The 21,643-nt window shown below is 39.5% G+C and overlaps 1 protein-coding gene across 1 annotated transcript in view; it reads right to left on the reverse strand.

Annotated features, from left to right (window-relative positions):
* SDK1 (sidekick cell adhesion molecule 1) overlaps positions 1–21,643 on the reverse strand; it is a 408,452-nt gene that overhangs the window by 101,492 nt on the left and 285,317 nt on the right. Inside the window, exons 17-20 of the mRNA XM_086759378.1 lie at positions 18,239–18,420; positions 10,057–10,172; positions 6,799–6,991; positions 3,473–3,571 (exon numbers count right to left, since the gene is read on the reverse strand). Coding sequence (XP_086615504.1) covers positions 3,473–3,571; positions 6,799–6,991; positions 10,057–10,172; positions 18,239–18,420 — 590 coding nt within the window. The remainder of the gene's footprint in view (positions 1–3,472; positions 3,572–6,798; positions 6,992–10,056; positions 10,173–18,238; positions 18,421–21,643) is intronic.

The following is a 21,643-nucleotide window of genomic DNA, read 5'->3' on the forward strand; positions in this document are numbered from 1 at the left end:
TTTTGACAAAACTTGAAGACTTTATTGCCTTTATTAATGGAGAGCAAACAGAAAGGTGGAGGATGACTATCCACTCTATTTGATGCTCGGTGAAAAGGCACAAAGGAGCTGCAAACAGAATGGCCATCACAAACACCCTTTCCTTCCAAAAGCCATGGATGCTATGTTTGCTCCAGGCAAAGCAACGTGGAAGAAGGAGAAAGAGTTGAAGGAAGGTGCAAACGTGCCTCTCCCCACTTCCCAGCAGAGGACACAAAATTAGCAGCCGTGTTCCCAGCAAGCAGAACATCCATGTACAGCCGGGCTGGAACAGAAGATGGGCAAGGGCCATGCCGCGGCTCATGTGTCTGCCCAGGAGCTGGGGACGACCCTGCTACGCCTGCTTTGAGCCCTACACAGGGTCTGGCAGAGAGAATCAAGGAGCATCACCTCAGAATAAAATAAATCAGGTTGCTTGAAGCAATAAATAACCAGAAGAAAATAAACAGAGGACTTTTAATGCTCCCTCTATCCATTTGTTATTACATACAATAGAAAGTTTCATCCACCACGCACTAGGCAATCTTAAGCGACTGAGATATCTTCTCTCCCACCAAGATAAGCTTTGGAGATATATCAAATGTTGATGATTATTCTTTGAACACGTTATGTTTTCTCCCTTGTGACTATAGGCATGAGACCCAGCTTTCCCACCCATTAGGCAGATAGTCTCTCTGTGAAAAGATGTTCAACTGGGAAAAATATCCTGAGTTCACATGCAAACTGAGGAACAAGCAAAGAGGCAGCATTTACTGTTGGATATTTCACTTCCAAAATTCTAGTCAGATAAAATACAAACTGAAAAATACATAAATACTGAGCAGACACAAAGCCAAATATAATCATGCATAACAAAATTAGGTGAAAAAACTCTGAAGGAAGGAACAACTGTACCCCGACATAGCACTTAAGCCACAATGACTGACAGATGGGCACAAATTTAGGACATGTGGTTGGTAAAGACGCGCGCTCTGTTTTACAGACACCACTGCCAGAAACACGCACGGGGGAGTCAGCGGCCTGGGCCGAGAGCGTTTCCTCTGGCTTCAGAGTCAGTGAGAACAGGAGAGGTGCCGCAGAGCTTCCCCGCACGCTTTGCCACTCCTCAAAACGCTGCCTAACAGAAACTAACGACCAGAGGAGTTTCAGAAATAATTTTCCGTTGATCTGGAGTAAATTCTCTACAAGAGAGCAGTACATCCAATCACAAACTGTCCGTCTGCATCCAGGCCCTCATAAATCAACGTTTACGGAGAGAACGAGGAAGATACCGAAATTTACAGCAAGAGTAATGGGCAATTTCCCAGAGCAGGCTGGCTGCCCGGCACCACCCTCCGTGCTTTCCTCCTCCCGGTGCTCGTGCACAGAACAAGAAGGACCAGTAAAGATATCAATGAGAAATGATGAATAATTGCCTCCCTAAGCACTCAGATCTCCAAGCAGCCCTCTATAAACCTTCGAGGTACTCAGGGGCATGAACAATTTTGCTATTCTTTTCATCTATCCAGAATGCAATTTGCATCGTTAAGGACATTTATTTTTCCTTATAAACTTTGCGGTGCATTCTTACACTCGTGTTTCTTAATAAACAACAGAGCTTCTTGAGTTCATTCTTTCTGAAACAATTTGCCCCAAATATAACATGGTCCGTCATCGTGCTCCACCAAGTTTCAATCCATTCTGGGAGGCAGCAGCTTGTTTCTAGCAAAGCAATTCTGCAACACTAAGCATAGTGAATTAACTCTTCAGCAGGGCCTGTTGTGATAGGACGAGGGGTAATGGTTTTAAAATAGAGGGAGGTAGATTCAGACTGGACACAAGGAAGAAATTTTTTACACTGAGGGTGGTAGAACACTGGAACGGGTTGCCCGGAGAGGTGGTGGATGCCCCATCTCTGGAAACATTGAAGGCCAGGTTGGACAGGGCTCTTAGCAACCTGATCTGGTTGGACACGTCCCTGCTCCTGGCAGGGGGGTTTGGCTAGATGGGCTTTAAAGGTCCCTTCCAACCCAAACTATTCTATTCTATGGTTCTATAGTGCTGCTAACTTATGCTTAACAAGGATGAGTATTATATTGTCTACTTAGATACCTAGACGTGGATTTAGGTACCTAAATTTAAGCAATCGGGCTTGAAGGCTTTGGCCATCTTCACTGAATCAATACTGCTCTGCTTTCAGAAGTCATTAATTTCTGTTCTCAAACCACTTCAATCAATACATATTTCAGGAAGCTTACTATGGTATAAAGGCATATGATGATCTGCATAAGGACTTCACATGTACTATAAACAGCACAGAAAACACATGTACAAGTGGTCCTTGTTACATATACACAGATAAAACACTGACAAGTGCAAGTCCTATCAAAATACTTCGACCTATCAAAGGTCTAAGGTCTAATAACTTAGACCTATCGAAGTTAAAATGCTTCAGAAAATTAAGACTGATGTAACATTCCGATGTTCAGGGGCCAAAAAGTCTGACTTTTTTTTTTAAAACTCCTAAAATGCATTTCATTTTTACAAAATATAATATAATTCAAAAAAAAAAAAATTAAACATTTCTGTGTCAATGCTCCTAAACCAAAATATTTTGATCCATGTGAAATGATCTTTTCCCTTCCCAACTATGATATTTGTCTCCAACAATTTAAAATTTGGGAGCTTTCTTGCACTTCGAAACCTTGAAAGCCTTTTTAAAATGGAATGTCCATCCTGTGGAGCTGTAATAGTTTCCCGTCTGAAAACAATATTGCCTCTGTTGATAAGAACTAGAGTTTTTTTCTCAACTATTTATAGCTTACTTTATGAAAAATAATGAAGTTGCTGATGTTGTACACTGGCATACAGTAAACAGATAAATAGCTTGTCAAATGGCAAGCTCAAAGAGAAACAAGGGAGTTCTGAACCCTTGTGATAGTTTATACAAAATTAAGTAATGACATGCAAATTCTGCCCTGCAGTCCACAGCCACACCACTCGATCACACATGAAGGATACTGCCGATTTCAGGCTCGGTCTTGATTGCAAGTCTTAGCAACGCTAATCCAGATTTTGCAGCTGTAAACTCCAAGCAGCAACCCCCCCACCTTTGAGGCAAAGGCCAAACACCATCGCACCAAGTTTCAGAAATTTAGTAACACAGGTGGAGGTCACGGAAGACTTAACAAGACCAGGAACTCCATGGGGAGTTGATTTCTAATACAGGCTGCCTTTTCTGTGGCCACAATCATGAGCTGCCTGTAATTGGACCGTACTTTCCGTAACGTGCCCTACCTGACATTTCAATTACCCAAAAGAGGGACCACGAAACCAGTGCTCGCAGTAGCCAGTTCTCCCTAAATGCTCTATTACGCAAACATCTTTTCACTGCAATGATACACACTCTTAAAAAAAAAAATAAATTAAAAAGGAGATAGTGTCTGATACTTGCCTGTAATTATGCCATTTTTCTCTACAGGTTCTTGCCAGCTAACCTTGAGAGACGTGTCCAGAATCTCAGTGAAACTCAGGTGTCCCACCGCTCCTGGCTCTGGCAATCAGAAAAGGAAATCTGTTAACAGGAGAACCCCACTTACTTTTGATCTAATTCACGTGGCAAGGTTAGGGCTGAAGAAATAAAACACTGAGTCAGGGCCAAGGCAAGCCTGCTAGAAACATCAGTGAGAGCTGCAGGGGAGAATGCGAGGTGTTGAGAAGCATTCTGGCTATCATCACACAAATTATTTTATCCCGTCATCATCCTAACTGTGCAGAGAACTAAACAGAGTGGCAGCAGGAGACTTGCATGCACCTTGTTCTCTGCCTCTCTTCTTGATCTAATTTAATTAGAGCAATCAAGTTGGCAATCCTGGAAGCGATTGCGTTTGCCGTTTTCTCTCAACGACAGCGTGCAGCGTTTACTGGTGCCGCCATGCGTAGCTTATCCGGCCTTAGGTCTGTGGGAACACCACCAGCACCCCCCTCACCCAGAAAAAGCCTTGTGCCTATGCAAGGTCAAAGCAAGGACAGAGTCACCGAGCCACTGCTTGGATAGATTCTCTCAAGAAAACTCTAAAAACATCCAACATAATGGCAACTGTCTTCTGTAAAATGAATACAAGTGTGTGAAACTTTTAAAGGATTTTTATGATGTAGCTCAAGAGCTCTTAAAAATTTCAGCTCCCTAGTGTGCAATGAAAGAGTATAAAATGGAATGACTGTCAAGAACATGCCATCCTCCCTCAATTTTGATCTTCAAGGAAGACATCCTGACTGATTTTTGATCCAACTGCTGTTCTGTCTTCAATCGATGTACTGGAAAAAGGAGTTTTTGTTCACTTTATATTCACTGTGCTTCTGTTATTGGATCCCTGCCCGAGTATCCTCCAGCTCTACTGACATCAGTTGTCAATTTCTCATCTGCAATTTCATATTTTGTTTCCTCTTCACTTTAGTCCAGCTTCTCATTCCCCTCCAGCTATGATAAAAAAAACCCCTGCCAGTAGGTCGGCTACAACCGCATTTGCAATTCTGCAGTCCTAGTGAGGAAAATTTCCAAATCCATTCTGCGATATCTGGTAGTCAAAGCATTACAGAAAGAACTGCTGATCCGGTAGCGATCTCAGGAATATCCAACAAGAGCACAGCAATTATGCCCGAGTCGGGACCACGTATCCGCATACTCACAAAGCTTTACTGCAATTAGCTCCTGCAGTTGAAGTCCAATTTTAATGTCATAATGAAAAACAGGTGCAGGTTACTCCAAGCCAGGACACATTGCTTCTGACTGGATGTCAGATTTTATTTGACCTACAGTTCATCAGCAAACAGATCTGTTTGCGCTATTTTTTTTCTAAAGGATTGCCTAACTTTGCTACACAGACAGAAAATTACCACCTGAGACCACGAATGACAGTCCTTTCGTATCTTTTTTCCCTACCACATAAATCCTGAAGCAACTTAGATCCAATGAGTTCTTCGCAAAGGTGCACTACACCATGCTGCACTTAACTTCTCAGCCACCATGAAAACCAAGGAAAGCAATTGTGAAGGATCAAAAAAAAAAAAAAAATTCTGCCTATCTGTGCTGGTGAGGCTCCTTGCAGGACATAGCTGCACATACCAAGAAATGTTTTAAATGTTTTACAAAAACACAAGTCTGGCTTTCTCTCATTTTATGTTTCACAACGGAATTTTCTTGTTTGAAATGGCACACGATCCCCACAGTTCCCTGAGATACTCCCAATGCCTTCACTGCACCCCTTCGCCCACTTTGCTCAAAGTCATTAATGCTCCTTTCTGCAGCCTTTCCTTCAGCAGAAACATTAATTGTTTCTTTCCTCTTCCCAGCTGATTAATTTTCACGAAATCTTAGGAGCCTCATATCTTTGGCTTCTTACTCTTCCATACTCACTGAAATTAGCCACAAGGTTTAAATGTTGTTGGAGGGAGAAAGACAGATGGACCTAAGAGAAACAACTGAACACATTTACAAATCAGCATTGCCAAAAGTCTCAATTTCCTCAGTGTAACAGGCAAAAAAGTTAATACTACACACCTAATGCATGTTATTCTTCCCTCCCTGCCTTTTGCTTTAACCCCAGATAGACATGTATGAGTTTATATTAGTCATTCACATAGATTTCTGGTAGTTAATCTTTGTGATCTTCTAGTTTAAGTCTACAATCTGCTGTTGAGGCAGAAGTCTAGCATATGGAAGAGACTAACCACAAAAGGAAAATCCATGGGAAAATGCTTCATTTTCTTCATATCCTTTCAAGAGTATCTCATGAAAAATTGGATTAGCACTTCGAGACTCACTTCTCTGAATGTTAATGATAATCAGATTTTTCTTTACGGGAACACTGACTAACCCAAAAGATCCCTATTAAGGTAAAGCAGTATTTCTAAAAACAATACCCTAATGGATGTATTAGACACTTCTTAATTCTGATTTGGATCTTAAAATGTGCAGCAGTGTTTATGATGCTCTGTGGCAGGAAGATACTGAAGTGCTGGCCAGAGCCAAGATCACTGTGGACACACAGTTACCTCTGAGGGCCACTGCACTTCAGTTATCTGCATCAGACACGTGCTAGGCTTGTTAGTACCAAGTATGTCTTGAGCAAACACTTCTAAGGGGTCACAAAAGGGGTCCAAAATGTTTTCTGATGCAGGAAATAATTTATATGCTAAACGATCCAGCTCATTTTATTTCATCCTATGAATTTGACTCCAGTTTTGCAAAATAAAAGTTACTGCATTGTTACGATCCTGGTTCTTTTATAGAAACACTTGCAATATAATATAGATAAAAACGTTTTCAATAATTGAATAACAGAAGGAAACAATTGTAAATTAATCATTGACCTCCACGGGAAGTTCAGTGCTCAGTTCCTAAGAAGATAAATTCATATTTATTTGGATGCCTGAACATGGATTTAAGAGCATAAGAGTTCACAGACATAAACAACGTGTTGTGTGTTAGCTGAACCAGACTATGAAGCTTTCAGCTTATGACTAATGTAAATAAATTCATCTAGGTTTAGTCCGTAATGAAAAAAACCATTAAATGTCTTTTGTTCGCCACAGGCTAGAGAACACACAAGGACAACTGGCTGAGGTCATTGTCTGATGCAAAGTAACTTGACAAGAGATGACAAACTGTTTATGAACCTGAGATCCAATTTTAAGTGCTTAGATTTGAAAATTCTGACTTTTATATCCAACCAAACAGAAGTGGAGTCCTGAGATTCCCTACCAGTGCTGACTACTCACTGTCTTCAAGGGTACGCAGGAGCTGGGGTGTGCTTCGTGGTCCATCGCCAGGTGTGGTGAAACACAGAACTGACGCGTAGTAAGCAGTGTATTTCTTCAGGTTGGTGATGCAGCCACTATGAACCCCATGAAAATCTGGAGCAATGGTGACCACAGTCACAGTCTCTGGAGCATCCACTGGCCACGCTAGAAGCTAGAAAGTTTAAACATGGAAGAGCTCTCATTAGAAGCTGTGTCTATTTGGAATCAAAGTATCTTTGGCAGCCAAAACTATCTTAATCGGACTGTAAAAAAACCCCAGCAATGCTGTGAAACCACTGTCAGCTCTGATGCTGAACAGATGGATATAACGCTGTTACTACGATAACTGGACGGGTGTGTATAATAATACTCACTAGTGATGGGGGATACATTGACACCATGGAGGTATTGCAATTCCAATAACTGCTACTGAACAATGCCAGAATTATTGCCAATGATTATTTGTACGACATGAGTCTTTTCTCTCTCTCTGGGCTGCTCTGACCAGCCCGGACAGCCTCTGCTGCTGAAAGGAAGCTGAAGGAAGAAAAGTACTTTCAATGCGACTCTGAGCTAAATATTATTTTGGGGTTCCTTTAAAGATCCCACTGGCTGGGGAGGTGGGTGGGATAAGGGGCAGGAGGGATGGTGGTAAATCCTCCTTCCCCTCCCACAGCCCCCCCAGTATCCCATCGACCTGCCTGGCCCAGTAGGCCAGGAGTATTACAACGGTCGGTGGTTTGGGGATATCCATGCTGTGAATGATTCAGGTGGTTCTGGAACTACAGAAAGAATAGAAAATGGTCCTAAAAGATTATTACTAAAATTTTCAACACCTGGGTCCCAAAAGTTATACTTCTAAAGACATTTCCATGCATTTAAAATAGTGTGCTTGTTGAATGTGCTCAGCTCTTCCAGGTTTCATTCATCTCAGTGGATCTTCTGAGTGAACAATATTTTTTAGAGTGGAGTACCTGATGTGTAGATACCTAAATGAGGATCTAAAAAAATTCATTTTTGGCAAATGACTTGGACATTTTAAAACGATTTTTGAAATTGCCTTAACGGCTTAGGAGTCTAAAGCTTTAAAGTGCTTATGAAATTTTTATTTTATCCAAAAATCCTTATCATGTGGCTTATATAAGCATGTTGAAATTCTAGGCCTTACTCAGCACCTGTGTAAATTGTGCTACTTGTATTGATTTCAGGCTCATAAACATGAATAGATGCCTGAAATTAACGAGCCATATTTGACACATTTAGCCAACACTTATAGTTTCTGATAATCAGAAAGCACAGTTAGAGGACTATAAAGGAGTAATTCTGTTAGGAATATTTCATATTTTAAAAGGTGCACTTTAAAACTTCTTGAAATGCAAATAAATTTCAAAGAAAAGATAAAAGTGGAAAACGGTTGATGGAACAGTAAATTTTATTTTCTTTTCTAAATTACTTTTGTGGACTACAATTGGCATTTATAACTTTGGAGAACTGAACTTCTCTTTTTGGAGCACATTTCATTGCACAGTCTTCAGGAAACATGTAGATAATAAATGTGAACAATTCCATCAGTTAAAGGAAAAAAAAAAAAGAGTTTAATCATTAAGAAAAGCAAAGGCCTAGCTTTGACTACTAGTAATTTATAAATCATAAAAAAACTATGCTATAGAAGTAACTGACAGTGTTCTTACAGTCTTTGTACTGCAATTCACAATCCCTATGAGAAACAGAAATGGTAAAGCTGTTGCAATCTACTGCAATCAAAGAAATCCAAGGGAAGAGAAATTTTGACCATTTCAGAAGTTTTCAGTGACCACTGATAGTTACAAATTGTAAGTGTAGTTATTGTATACCACTGCTAAAGAAACTGAAACGTAAATGATAAGTAGCTATGCGATGAAACAGAGAGTCTTTAGACTGAAACTCTGTTGGAATAAGTCAAAGAATAAAAACCTGAAATACGATTTTCGCAAATCTGACTGAGCTCACCATGCTTGGACTTACACCAGAAAATTATAATGCACTGCAGTCCACTGAGCCCCCCAAAGTGCTTTTATTCTCCAGAGTCTGAACAGAAGCCAAGTACTACTTCTGTATTGAGGCTTCAAGGATACGCTCCTGCAGCCCTGTCAGTCACTTCGCCTTGAGAGCTGATTCTGTCTCTAGGAAGAACATACCCAGAGACTACATGTGTATAGTACTGCAGCAGCGGGATTCTGAAACAATCACTGTTGTTTATGATAAAAATATAGACGTGAAAAATACTAAAACTCCCACGCATACCTCTGTCTCAGTTTCTCCATCACTTTGAAAAATTCTCACAGAAGGATCAAGTCTTCCAAAACTTCTGAAATGCACCCACAATCTCTCAATTCACAGCTTGTTTCTGAGCTACATATCCTTCTCAGCTCACCCAACACTCAAATCAACCCTCCTCTTCCCTGCTCATAAAAGACACCCATCTTCCCTTTTCCTGCTCTGTGATTCCTACAAGATTACTCTTTGTTCTTTCCATGAATGTTTTTAAACCCTTCGTTTATTATGCCCCTGCTGTCAAACCATTGAAGGAGTCTCTATTAAGCAGTCCTTCCTGAGAGACAGAAATAAACCACTCCAGCTAACTCCTTAGCACACACTCCACTGGTCAAAGCACCAACAAGTGCTCCGTTAAGCACTCTCTACTCTGCGTGCTGTAATAGATACCGTCAGTTGCCCCTTCAACAGGGACTTATCATGCTAACTCTGTGTCATCAAGCATGATTAATAAATTTTACGTTCTTACATCTCCCAAATCATCACAGTGGGAAAGTTAAGATAAATATTTAGCGTGATGTCTTGTTTCCTAAGGAAATGAATGGGAATTTTGCATTAGAGTAAATAGAAATCTCAAGGTTGATTTTCAAGTGGCACGGTGACATATCTCCTGTGCTGACTTTCCAAAATGCTTGACACTGAACTGTTTTTTGGCTTTGGAAATTCTCCAGGTAAATGACAAAAGTATTCGGACTGGTAGCCCATGACATATTTCCTTTTCAGAACTCTACACAAATCAGCAAATGTTATGTTAGGAGGCACAACTGCTCAGTTCTCTCTTCATTTTACTCATGTAAGATAGCCCTGAAAATATACAGTCACTTTGGAGATTCATGGATTACTAGATTCAATTTCTAATTGTTATATACCAGGACTGTTACAGCAAACCTCATTTGAAGTTACAGAACTCTTGTTTCTGTTTACCTTATATCCTTGGTTAATACCATTGATGAACTGCTGCGGTGGAGGGTTCCAGAAGAACTGGATGGTTGTGGAGTTCACGGCTTCAACTTGCACATTCTGTGGTGGAGCCGTAGGCACTGCTCCCAGGCAGCAGAGACAGGAACAAAATAAAACAGAGCACAGGAGGGATGAGGGGACAAAAGAGAAAGATGAATACAGACGCTTTCACTGCTACTCACGAGTCACAAATAACAACAACCTTGAGAGAAGGATGAACATCTTGTGAAACAGTAACCAGCAATGGTTTGGAAAGAAGAGTAATTGGGTTAATTTCTCATTCTGTATTGGAGATTCTTTCAAGGGGAAGGGATAAAAGGATTTCTGTAGCTTATTGTTCCAGAGATGGGTTGCTCATAAAGACTTGAGACAGAAGGTAGGTAATGATAGGTGAATGCATCTCTTTCAATTACCCATGACTGCACAGAAAATGAACAGTTTCAGAAAGAAATTTCTTGAGTCTTCTAATACTGCACAATTCTCCAGATCAGACAAGCAAATACAGAGTCTGCACAATTAAAGTTCTAATTGCAAATTATAATCTGGCAATAGCATCTGTTTATTATTTACTGCTGCTTAAAGAATTAGGACCAGTCATATAGCATGCAGTAAAGATTCTTCTTTGGAATTGGAGATGTTCTTGTTTCCTCTTGATATGATATTTATTCATGTCTATTGAATTGATTATATATATTCTGAGCCAATATATCCTCTAATCTACTAAAAGTTGGATAAACATTTTCTGCCAAGTATTTAATTAGACAGATGTTTTCTCAATACAAAAGAAAGTATAGAATATAAAGGCATACTGCTTTCAAACAACAAAAATTAACACCTATATATTTTGCCATTTAATATAATGTATAATATATTATTATATATATTATATATATAATATATCTTCCAGGCAATTTCTCCAACTCATTGTTTTAGGTTGTCATTTCTATAGTTCTCAGAAGAAACTATACTAACAGACAGGTCTATTTTTCTGAAATTACCAAGCCCATAGTAAGATTAAGAAGAAAATTTATATTTAATTATAAAAAATGGACTAACACCTTTTGAATCCTATAAAATAAGTTCAATAAAGCTTCAAAATGCTACTATTGACAGCCACATGCATTTGTATTTTACGAAAGAGGAACTATCCAGAAGTGGTTTTGAAGTCTGGAAAGCTTTGTTCCTTCTGCTTCCAAGGGAAAATTTCTACGAAAGCCCAATGACCTACGCTTCTAAAAAGTATCCACAATTCCCACTGAGAAACAGTGGTTTGCTCCATATTTTTCAAGAACAGGTCCCAAACTTTTAAAGCTTCAAAGTATTTTTGGAAGATGAGTCTTAGTATGGAGAAGAAATCAAGACATTAAGTTCAAAAATATAAAAATGCCCCCTTTTCCATCAAAAGCTTTGTTTGTTTGAAAGATATATTACATAAGGCCAGAAAAGGAGCATTATTCTTAACTGGTTCACAAGCTATAGCGAGACTGCAGCCAACAGAGCAAGGACAGTGTACACTGCACCAAGACATTCACAACCTGGAAACATCAACACAGAAAAGAAGAGAAATGTTCAAGGATGTCAGGTTTGAAATTACAAGAACATCCACTTTCATGCCCTGTGTCACTGAAACTCCCTGATGTTCACCATGGCTTGACAATTCAGCTCTCCACATTTTTTTTTAACCTCAGAAAGTGCATATTACTCAGAATTTTCTTGCCCTGATTTAAAACTCAATGTCACAATTTATGAACTACGCATAATTATTGAGTTCTAAAACCAGAATTTATCTGATACTACTCTAAATTTTCATTAGAATCTGGACCCTACTTCCTGCCATATACCGTAATTCCCTATATGCTTTTGGAAGGTTATAATATTATCTTAATGACCTGCAGACATCATAAAGTTTTTGTAGTTAAGAGATCCACCAAATCATCCTGATATACAGTCATATATATTAAAGTCACTCTGCAGTCATAATGAGCTGGTCTGGCTACATTCCCCTACTAAATTCATTTTTTTAGTCATGTTCTTTGATGAAACTGTTTATTATGAGAGCCACAAGTTGTATTTCAGTTTGCTTTTGTGTGCAATACTGTGTGCAATTAACGGTTAACAAGATTAAGTTTTTTCTAAATCAAAATTCTTACTTTCTTGCGTATTTGCATATTCAGATATTGTAACTGCCAGAGATTTGTTATTGCAGAAGAAAATTGTATCAGAAGCCTTCAAGTTAGTTTGCTATCAGAAAGTCACCTGCATACCATCGATAGATTAATCTCCTTTTGTCATGAGGGCTAAATCAGCCAAGCATTGTCCTCTCCACTCATTCCTCTTCCTTCTGTTGAGCTGCTACATTAGGACTCTATTTATACGTGCTAGCCTGATTTTGTAACACAATTATTGTACAGAAAATCTACATAGAACCCACTGACAGCCACACTTGAAGAAATGCGGAACTTCGGCAGCGGTAAGAAGAGGCTGGTTTTTCCAGAGCATAAGAAACGCATACCAGTGACCTGAGAGCTAATGGCACCAACCCCAGCGGGACACTCCACTGCCTTTGTCATTTTCCTGAAACACGGATTAGCACGCGCATTGCTGCTTCATTTCTGTGGGCATTATTTTCTTTAGTGGAGGATCCTATGGATGCTGTACAATGAATAGCAAATTCCCAGTGATTTCCAATATCACAAGGATTTTATCATAAGGGTCTGATGAGTCTTTTAGATACCATTCAAAATATTACAATCTTTTTTTTAAAGAGGAAAAACATCCATCAGCAAGCTCCAAGTTTTCATTTTTTTGCAGTCCTTACAGTCCTCAAAAAAACCCAGGCAAGCACTTTCAGATAGGTTTACTCCAGTTTTAGAAATGTGGATAACCAAATGCATTAGTTATTTATTTTAAAAAGGGAGCTATTTTTCTTTCATTAGGAGATAATTTCCTGAAACAAGAATAAACCATCACGGCACACAAAGTACCTGTTACAAGAGGGAAAATGGTAAAAATTACGAACAGAAAACATAAAACCTTCAGAATGTTGGAAATCATGATTTATATTACAATTCCTCTTTGAACATTTTTATTGAAAAATCAACATTTGCATCTCAATGAATGCTTTTAAAAATGGAAAGAACATGGTCCATCTGATATGCATAAGCTTAATTATTATGCAAAAGTTCTAATATAATACATTTTAATCATTTTAATCAGTAAAATATTGGCATTATAATCTCAAATTTACTTCAAAGTGCCAGCATAAAGTTCTCCTTTTATGTCCTGATATTAAAGACTTTCTTGAGTATCTGAACAGTTTTGCATTTAAAAAAGAAAAGAAGTTTGGCAGAAGCTAAATCAGAATTGACCTTCTGGTCACTTCAAAAATCAAATACTTTTCCAAGATCACGGTTAGTAACTTACTGAAACTGTGACTGTCCACACAAAGGATTTTCTAATTTAGTGGTAGATATCTATCCTCTTCCTACAAGTTCCTTGTTGTCAAGCGGTACAGAAGCTATCAATGTCAAATAGGTGTTTCAAGAGTAATTCCCAAGTATTTACACACTCAGTTTTTAAACCTGTTCTTCATCATGTTTGCAAGTATTCTTAAACCATCTCACAGTGGAGACCCATCTGGGAGTCATCTCAGATCAAACTGGTCAGACAAAACCAACTGTTACTTTCCTCCCAATAAAGTTCACATGGTTGGAAATCTGTTAAGAGCTCAGCCCCCGGGACTGGAAGTTAATGCACAGCATTCTAAGTAGAAAAGGTCATGGAAGCACTCTAGATAAAAGCCATTAAAAGGGTTTGGCCGACGAGATAATTGAGAGAAGAGAAGGCACTAAGGTTAAGCATGTGTACATGTAATTATTCTGTCTCTAGCTATGTGCAAATAGCATGTAAACCCCACAGAGATCCTGACAGCCAGACTACTGGTCTCAAATATAGATCTTCAACAGATGCTTGTAGAAAAGTCTCCTATTCCTCCGGAGCTCCTGACCTTTGAGGTGGCAGCTTCTATGTCTCAATAAGGTGAGCTTGGAGAACTGCAGGTTTTCCTCTACAGGAAGATTTGGTGGTTCCCTTTGCACTGGCTTCAGGTGCTAAGCTGCACATCCCTGGTGGGAAGGGTGGGGAGAGTCCGCGGTGGAGGCACGGGATTCCTCCTGTGAGGCCTGTTCCCCTGGGCTCCCGGCCGACACCCTTTGCTGTGCTACGAGAATTGGCACTAACTGACGAGTTTTGTTTCTTGCAGCTGGGAAATGCCTTTTTCCTTTCTTGCATGCCTCTCATAAGGCACTACTTTATTAAGAACTGGGAGTCAGTTCACCAAGACGACTGCTAACATAGCCTCTGTGAATCATTTAAAAAAAAAAAAAAAAAAAAAAAAAAAAAAAAAAAAAAGCAGTAGATGGCAAATGACACCTAACAGTGATAAAGCTGAGAGATATAAAATCCCACCAGTACAACTCCAATCTGCTCCTGCACAGGAGCAGCTAGGCCCAACATGTTACCAGGGTTGTTGGTAGGTTCCCCAAAGAAAAGTGGACAAGGATCTTCAAAATGCTTTTGCCAGGAAAGCCTGAAGGAAAATTGATGGAAATCTTTTCACTGAGACAAAATTGAATGCTTGTAAAGGACACTCCTTATTAAGAGATTCCTGTTTCAAGACTATTTCCTACATAAAATAGGAAGTTTTCAGTTAACTGGGTTCTCTCCAGCTCTTTTCAGTCCTTATACATTTCTCTGATTTATCCACTACTGCCTAGGAAGAAATCTCTTTGGACCTGGCTGAAGAGGCTCATCTTGCTTTTATCCTTCTCTCCCCACCATTGAGACTCACCAGTCTGGTGACTCTCCCACCTTTTTATTCAGAAGGGTCTTTTGCTCAGACTTTCGTGGCCTTTCAAGGTGTCCATGCACAGCACAGAAGGAAAAATAAACCGATATTGAACTACATGTTGAGACCTATGAGCTTTAGGACGTAAGATTGGCTTTTGGGATATGCATCAGAAGAAAGATGTAGCACCTAAAGCAGGCACAAAAGTTGGTTAATGCAAACACCAGGAGCCCAATGAAAGCCATCTCTTATAAATCTTGCCTTGCCTAAATCTGAGGAGTGGTGGAAGTTTTTCACAGAAAGAGAAGTTCAGCAGTATTCATGCTAGTGAGATAAAAGGGACACGCTCAAAGTGAAAGATGGAAGCTTCTGTTTTCTCAAATCAGCCTGCAGGAAAAGGTAAACATGTCCAATATTACAGAGCAGAGACATCATCACCATCCAGAAAGATGTTTCTACATCTCACAAAGCTACTCGTATATGAAAAGGTATTAGGAAACTTCGTTTTTTCATATGGCAATGAAAAGTCCTGCAGGACACTGTTTAAATAAGTAAAAATTGCCCTATGCAGAAGGCTGGCACAAATCCCTGTGAAAAGTAACATCAAAGTAAGGAACAGCTGGAGAAACTCTGATGAAGAAAGACCTATATATACAGAGCATCAAAGGATTAGGCTGAATACCATCCTGAAAAGACTTTCGAGATTTAGAGACAGTCAAACTGTCTGACCCTGGTGCTAGGATATTCAGTGCCTTGCCAGTAAGTCTTTCTGACATTTTATCTCACTGACATTATGTGCCAGTTTCTCTACAAGTTTAGATCTTTGCAGGTTTGACTGCATTCTAGAAGGTGGTGATTTTTGAAGAGCTTTGAGTAGCTGATTAGTTACCAGTGGCCAAAGCAACGCCAGTGGACTAATAAGGGATTAATAGACTAGGCTCTGGTATAAATCCACATGGCCAGTCAATATTCCCGATGACAAAGATATCCATGGGCTGATCTGCTCCTGCCAATGGGTTGATCATCTCCCAGGGTTCATTTCCTGCCAGGCTTTGACTGCACAGCACATTTGATTAATACGAGGTATTTCAGGTATTTTTCATCTGCAGACAGACAGGTTCTTGCCAGCATAGCTCACATCATTTAATGCGTGTCAGAATAGAGGTGGCGATGGTGGTAGTGGTGGAGAGGGGGGTGGAATATAGATGGAAGCGTGTGTCTTTGACATTTATCTCTGCTCATATTAAATTCAGAATATGATTTACAAGGCAGTTTTACATATGGCTTTTTCTTACTCCTGCTGGTTTGGTTTAGGAAGGACATTCTGGAGCAAGGAACAGCCACTGGCTTTTCCTGTCATTTCCCAACTACAAGAAAGATAAAGAAGCAGAATTTCAGACAGTAGAGCATTACATATGGACACTTGATGTTAATCCAGTTTCAAATGATATGGATGCCAACCAGCCTCCCTTTTCAACTCTAAATGTAAAAAGGCTTCAAGCTCTTTTCAGATCGGACTCTATGCCTTTGGTGATTTGCACAGAAACCCAGCAAAGCATTCGTTAGGCAATGGCAGCATCCGTTAAGTAGTTAGTTACTGCTATTATTAAATACTGATATAAAATAAATAAGAAATATCCAGTTTTTCTTCTATGTCTACTCACCATTGAGCATTTAGGAACTACATGGAGACAAACAGGACACTGCAGGTTGTCCTGCAGTCTAAACACTCTTGCTGATTAATGTGAATGCAGGACTGACTACGCTTAATTTATAACAGAGGATTTACATCCTTATAAATGACAACAGACAGTCAATCAATAAAGAATTATAATAACAGCACATAATATTAAGGGAAATTAGAGTCAACTGCAAGGTTTAAGAAAGTGTGTGAAGTGCAAACCTGAGTCTTAACAGATGGAAGGTTAAGGTGCATTTGCTTAAAATGTGCAAATAAACAAAGTAATGAATTACAAGCATATTCACAAAAAGAGATTCAAACTCTCTGTGCAAACCAATTCTCAGCAGAGATCTGGTCTTCAGTGGGATACAAAACATTAATCCTGGCTGCAAGGAGAAGACTTTAAGGAAAACATTTCAAGGGCTGCTATAAATACTTCGGGAAAGAGGTTGAGTGTGTCTAGACTCCTCTAAACTGTAAGACTTCACATGCCCTAAGACAAAATACAGACAGCTTCCTTCTTTAATTGTTGTGGTTCATTAATGTTGCACGTGAACAATCTCTTCTTAAAGATTTCTCTACACCTCAAACTGTATCTAATCATGTTATAATGTACTCCTAGTAACAATTAACAAACAACTGCATGTTCTTCACTGATTATAAATTAACTGATGTACTGTAAATCTGCATGTTTTAAAAATAGTTTGGTTTATGACCAATAAAGTAGAGACCATGTACTGTCCAGTGCTCAGAATCCAGCACAACTCTGCAATTATGGGAATATATGAAAGCTTTAAGGGCCTGGTACTTAATTATCCTATGGATTTTTATACCAATCCAGAGGTGTAAACATGCCTTGCACAGGTTGTAAAAAGTAATTACATATCCTTTTGTTGATGTAATTTATACTCTTCTTAAAGCACTTACCAGAAAGGTGTGGAGGAGCTGTAGCATAAAATTCAGGGCTTTAATGATCATTTTATCTTCCTCTTTGCAAATGTCTGCACCATTCCTGAAATGCTACAAAACACTTTTTCCACAGGTTGTATTTCTCTCCCTACAGTTTCCTTACAATTTATTCCATATTTCTAAAACAAGGTATCCTGTGATTACCAGAACTAATGCAGCTGGTTTACTCAGCATTTGTCTCCTGAATTGCGTATGTGGTGCATCACATATCTCTACTGCAATAAACCCAATCCCCTGCCATATTCTCTCTGTCTCACCTACCAGAGTAACCTCAGCCCCTGCCTGCCCCGCGTCCTATAAATCCATTCCACGGGACCCTAGCTCTCTTCAGCATCTGTTCATTACTTATGCTGCAGCAGACTCTGACCTGCAAGTGTGGTAAAATGTCATCAAGAGGGTCAACAAAAATAGATAATTTTTGAATTCACTCACAGCGTTTTCTAGAACAGAGATAGTAGCAGAGTCTCACCTTGTCTCTACTTAGGCATTTGAAATTTGTAGGTGTCTCTTTCCCCAAGCTATCGAATTTGACTGAAACGACCATAAATCTTACAAGTTGTTCAGTGGGACTACCACAGAGTGCATCTCCTCCTTAGGAAACTGCATTATAAACTGCAACTATAAAGGATACATTGGTTGGATTTGCTCACCTCCCTGTAAAGTGTACTCTGTCACAGGTCTGCTGAATGCTCCCAGCCCAGCTCCATTGTAAGATGCCACCTGGATTTCATACTGGGTCCAAATGATCAGGTCTTTCACTAAGCAGTAGTTAATTTCTGCACTGGTGATGTTCTTATACTGGTATTCTCCAGGGAGGCCAGCCAGGCGATACCTACCATATGGGAAGAAAAATTGCTAGTTAATTAGATTGTATCAGCTATAACAAATACCCCGACTAACAAAATAGCGTCCTTTATGAATAGGCAATATGCAAACTTTTATAGCAGAATTATAAAAAGAATAATGAAAAATAATCAGAAAGAACAGACTAACTCCTGATAAGACCATATCGTGTTTGACTGCTATAGTATTTATAATCTGATCTCACTCAGATTACATGCTCAGGGCTAAACAAAACGAGTATTTTATCCTGTTTTACGGTCGCAGAAAAATTACAGCTTTTTAAATGTGGCTTTTCTAGTAAAAGCTGTGATTTAGTATAAAAAATAGCCCAGATGTGATTTTTATCAGGGTGCTGCCATAAATCAGCATGAGAAATGTTTTTTTTTTCCTTCTCCTCTGAATTCTGAAAAGGAAGAGCTCAGAGGGCTCTGACCTTCTAGAGTCTCAGGCATTGCCATCTCTGGCTTCCACCAGGATTTACTTCACAGAGCGATTAAAATAAGGATGGAATATAATTGAGACTGAAGGACTGGTTAAGCACTGGAATTCCTGGAGAAGTGCTGTACCAAATACAGATAAGTGGTAAACATCCTGACAAACTTTCTGCTGAGACATGGAAAGCTGAAACAATGAATATATTTTCCCATGTGAAAACAGAGCCCCTTTGATGTGTCTCTTTAGGCCAACAAACTATGGAGAAGAGCTAAACTACAGAAAACAAACCAACCTTGCAAATCAGTGAATGTGAATTACACTATTTGTTTTCTCTCCTTTAGGAAAATGGTACAATGGATGCTTATAATATGATAATTCACAAAAAAAAAAAAAAAAAAAAAAAGAAAAACAGTGGACAAATAAGGGGCACAAGGCATTACTACATTACTATTCCATGAAAGAAAAATATGGAAACATTTGTATTTTTATTCACCATACAGGTTTTATGCACTCTTATTCATCTTTTGCTTCACAGTAATCACCAAAAGCTTACTGACATTAAACAATTTCATTGACATCTTACAGTCTGATTTTAAATTCACCTAAGCTAAATTGGTGCAATTTCTATGACTAGACAACTCCATGCATTTCACTCATAGATTTTCTTCTAAGGTCTTCTTACAAAGAGATCAGTTCCTAATCACTGACAACCCCATTATTTTCTGCTGTGGAGCTGCTTGCCTGACCATACTTTGGCATGATTAGTATTTGTAATGCTACACTGGTGTGGCTCCATTTAAGAAATACAAACAGAAATAAAGAAATACCAGCCCTCAGCTGAGTTTCTTGAATGTCTTGGTCTTTTTCTACTTTATGCAGCATCTACCTTTTTCCTTCTTTTGTCTCCTGGGAAGGGTGCATGCTTCCTGGCAAAGTCAATTCTTTGTGCAGCAATGTTTTGTCTCACACCTAGCAGACAAGGTGTAGAGTGCTCCTGTGATTTAATCTACTATGCTGTTAGCATGGCAGTCCTCTAAATGCAATACTGCCAGTGAGAAAAAGGGCAGAGGAAGGAGGCCAGTTCAGAAATGTCATGTCTTCATGATTTTTCTCACTATGGACTTTGATGTATACTCCATATGACTTGTGCAGTGCACCTTTGATTTTAAAGATCAGGTGTTCCATCAATTTAGTATCTTGCATGTCTTGAGCATTGGGTCTCCGGGATGCATGCTGGTTTTCATTTTGTTATATCCTAATTCTACAGAAATCAGTACAGGAAGGTTTTTCTTCAGTGCACATTGCTGTGACCACACAATTTGACTTGAAAGAACAGCCTGGCATACTACCTGGAACAGTTGTGCTTTTATATTGTCATCTTAAATTCCTGCTGAATAAATAGTTTCACTGCCCTATAGTCAAGACAAAGCACGTAGACATCAAAAATGTTCACAGACTGAGCATAATGATTATGATCACTCTGTATCAAAATTGAACGAGATGTTACAGTGAGGACAGGGATCAATTATGCTGATAGATGTTGCAGAAAATACTTAAGTTAAACATTATTGAAAATGCTATACGGAGAAAACAGAACAGATTGCCAGAAGTAGGAGGCTATGGGATTGCTTTCTCAAAGGACTTAATGCTGAGGCCAGGTAAGACTCGCTGAGAAGAGCTAAGGAATTAATCCCCTCATCGAGCAGACCAGTTTGAAGAATAAAAACTGTACAAGCCATACTTGCACCCTGTGTGAATAGGTACCCAAGTCTCACAACAAGGTTCTAGCTATAGACAGAAGTTAAAGCACCTTTTCCCACCTATCAGCGATGACCAGCCCAGCTTTCAAACTGAGTCCAGCTCTTAAAACCACAGGCACTTGCACAAGTGGCTCACCACCGTAATAGGCTCTGTGCAGGTGACAGGGAGATTAACAGACTTCAACTCTGCCTGCAGAGAGAAGGAACTTTCCAGCACTATTTTGGGAGCTCACCAACACTCTTAACATCACAAAAGCATTTCCATCCATGCCAGCAAAAGTAGGAGCACAGCATGAACAGGATGCCGACATCTGAGCTGTAGCATTTAGTTATCTTTGAGCAGGTCTGGAGGGCACTACTAAAAATGTCAGCAACCTGCCTACAATAGGCTGCAACCATCACTTGGAAACATGTCAGTGGTGGTGCAATGCTTGGGAGTTTCCCACAAAAGCTCTAATTTAGATAATGCCTCCCTCACTAAAGGTGCGGCCCTAGCTGGCTGCTAGCACTGCAGGATTTGTAGGATGCCAAATGAGCAAGTGAGCTGTAGTTGAATTGGGTAGGAATGAACAACCAAGTCCCAAAAAAATTACAAAAGGGAAATGCTCTGTAAAGTCTCTCAGTGTGGCAACACCCTTTCCAACACAATAAATCCTGTGTGAGCAGAAAGACTGAATGTATTCAGGATTCCCAGTCACCTGCCTGAATCTGTTTCTCATTAAGAAATACAGAGGGTGCTGAAAGAATCTTACTCAACCGACTGATTTTCAAAACCAAATCAAGGTCTGCCATGAAGCACCTGACCTGTCATTCGCTTTCTCTATTTTGTTTGGCACAAAACTGAAGTTTATTGATTCTGTTCTTCCTCTTCCGTAGTGCAGGAGCCCTGTTGTGTCTTTGATAAATTTAATTAACCTTTCTAGCAGGAAGCTGAGATTGTAATAAGCAAATACACATCTGCGATGCATAGGCTGCACTGTACCAACTTCCCATGTTAACACTTTTAGTACTCGGTGT

This window comes from Chlamydotis macqueenii, chromosome 15 (assembly GCF_036417535.1).
Source record: "Chlamydotis macqueenii isolate bChlMac1 chromosome 15, bChlMac1.mat, whole genome shotgun sequence".
NCBI classification, from domain to species: Eukaryota; Metazoa; Chordata; class Aves; order Otidiformes; family Otididae; genus Chlamydotis; species Chlamydotis macqueenii.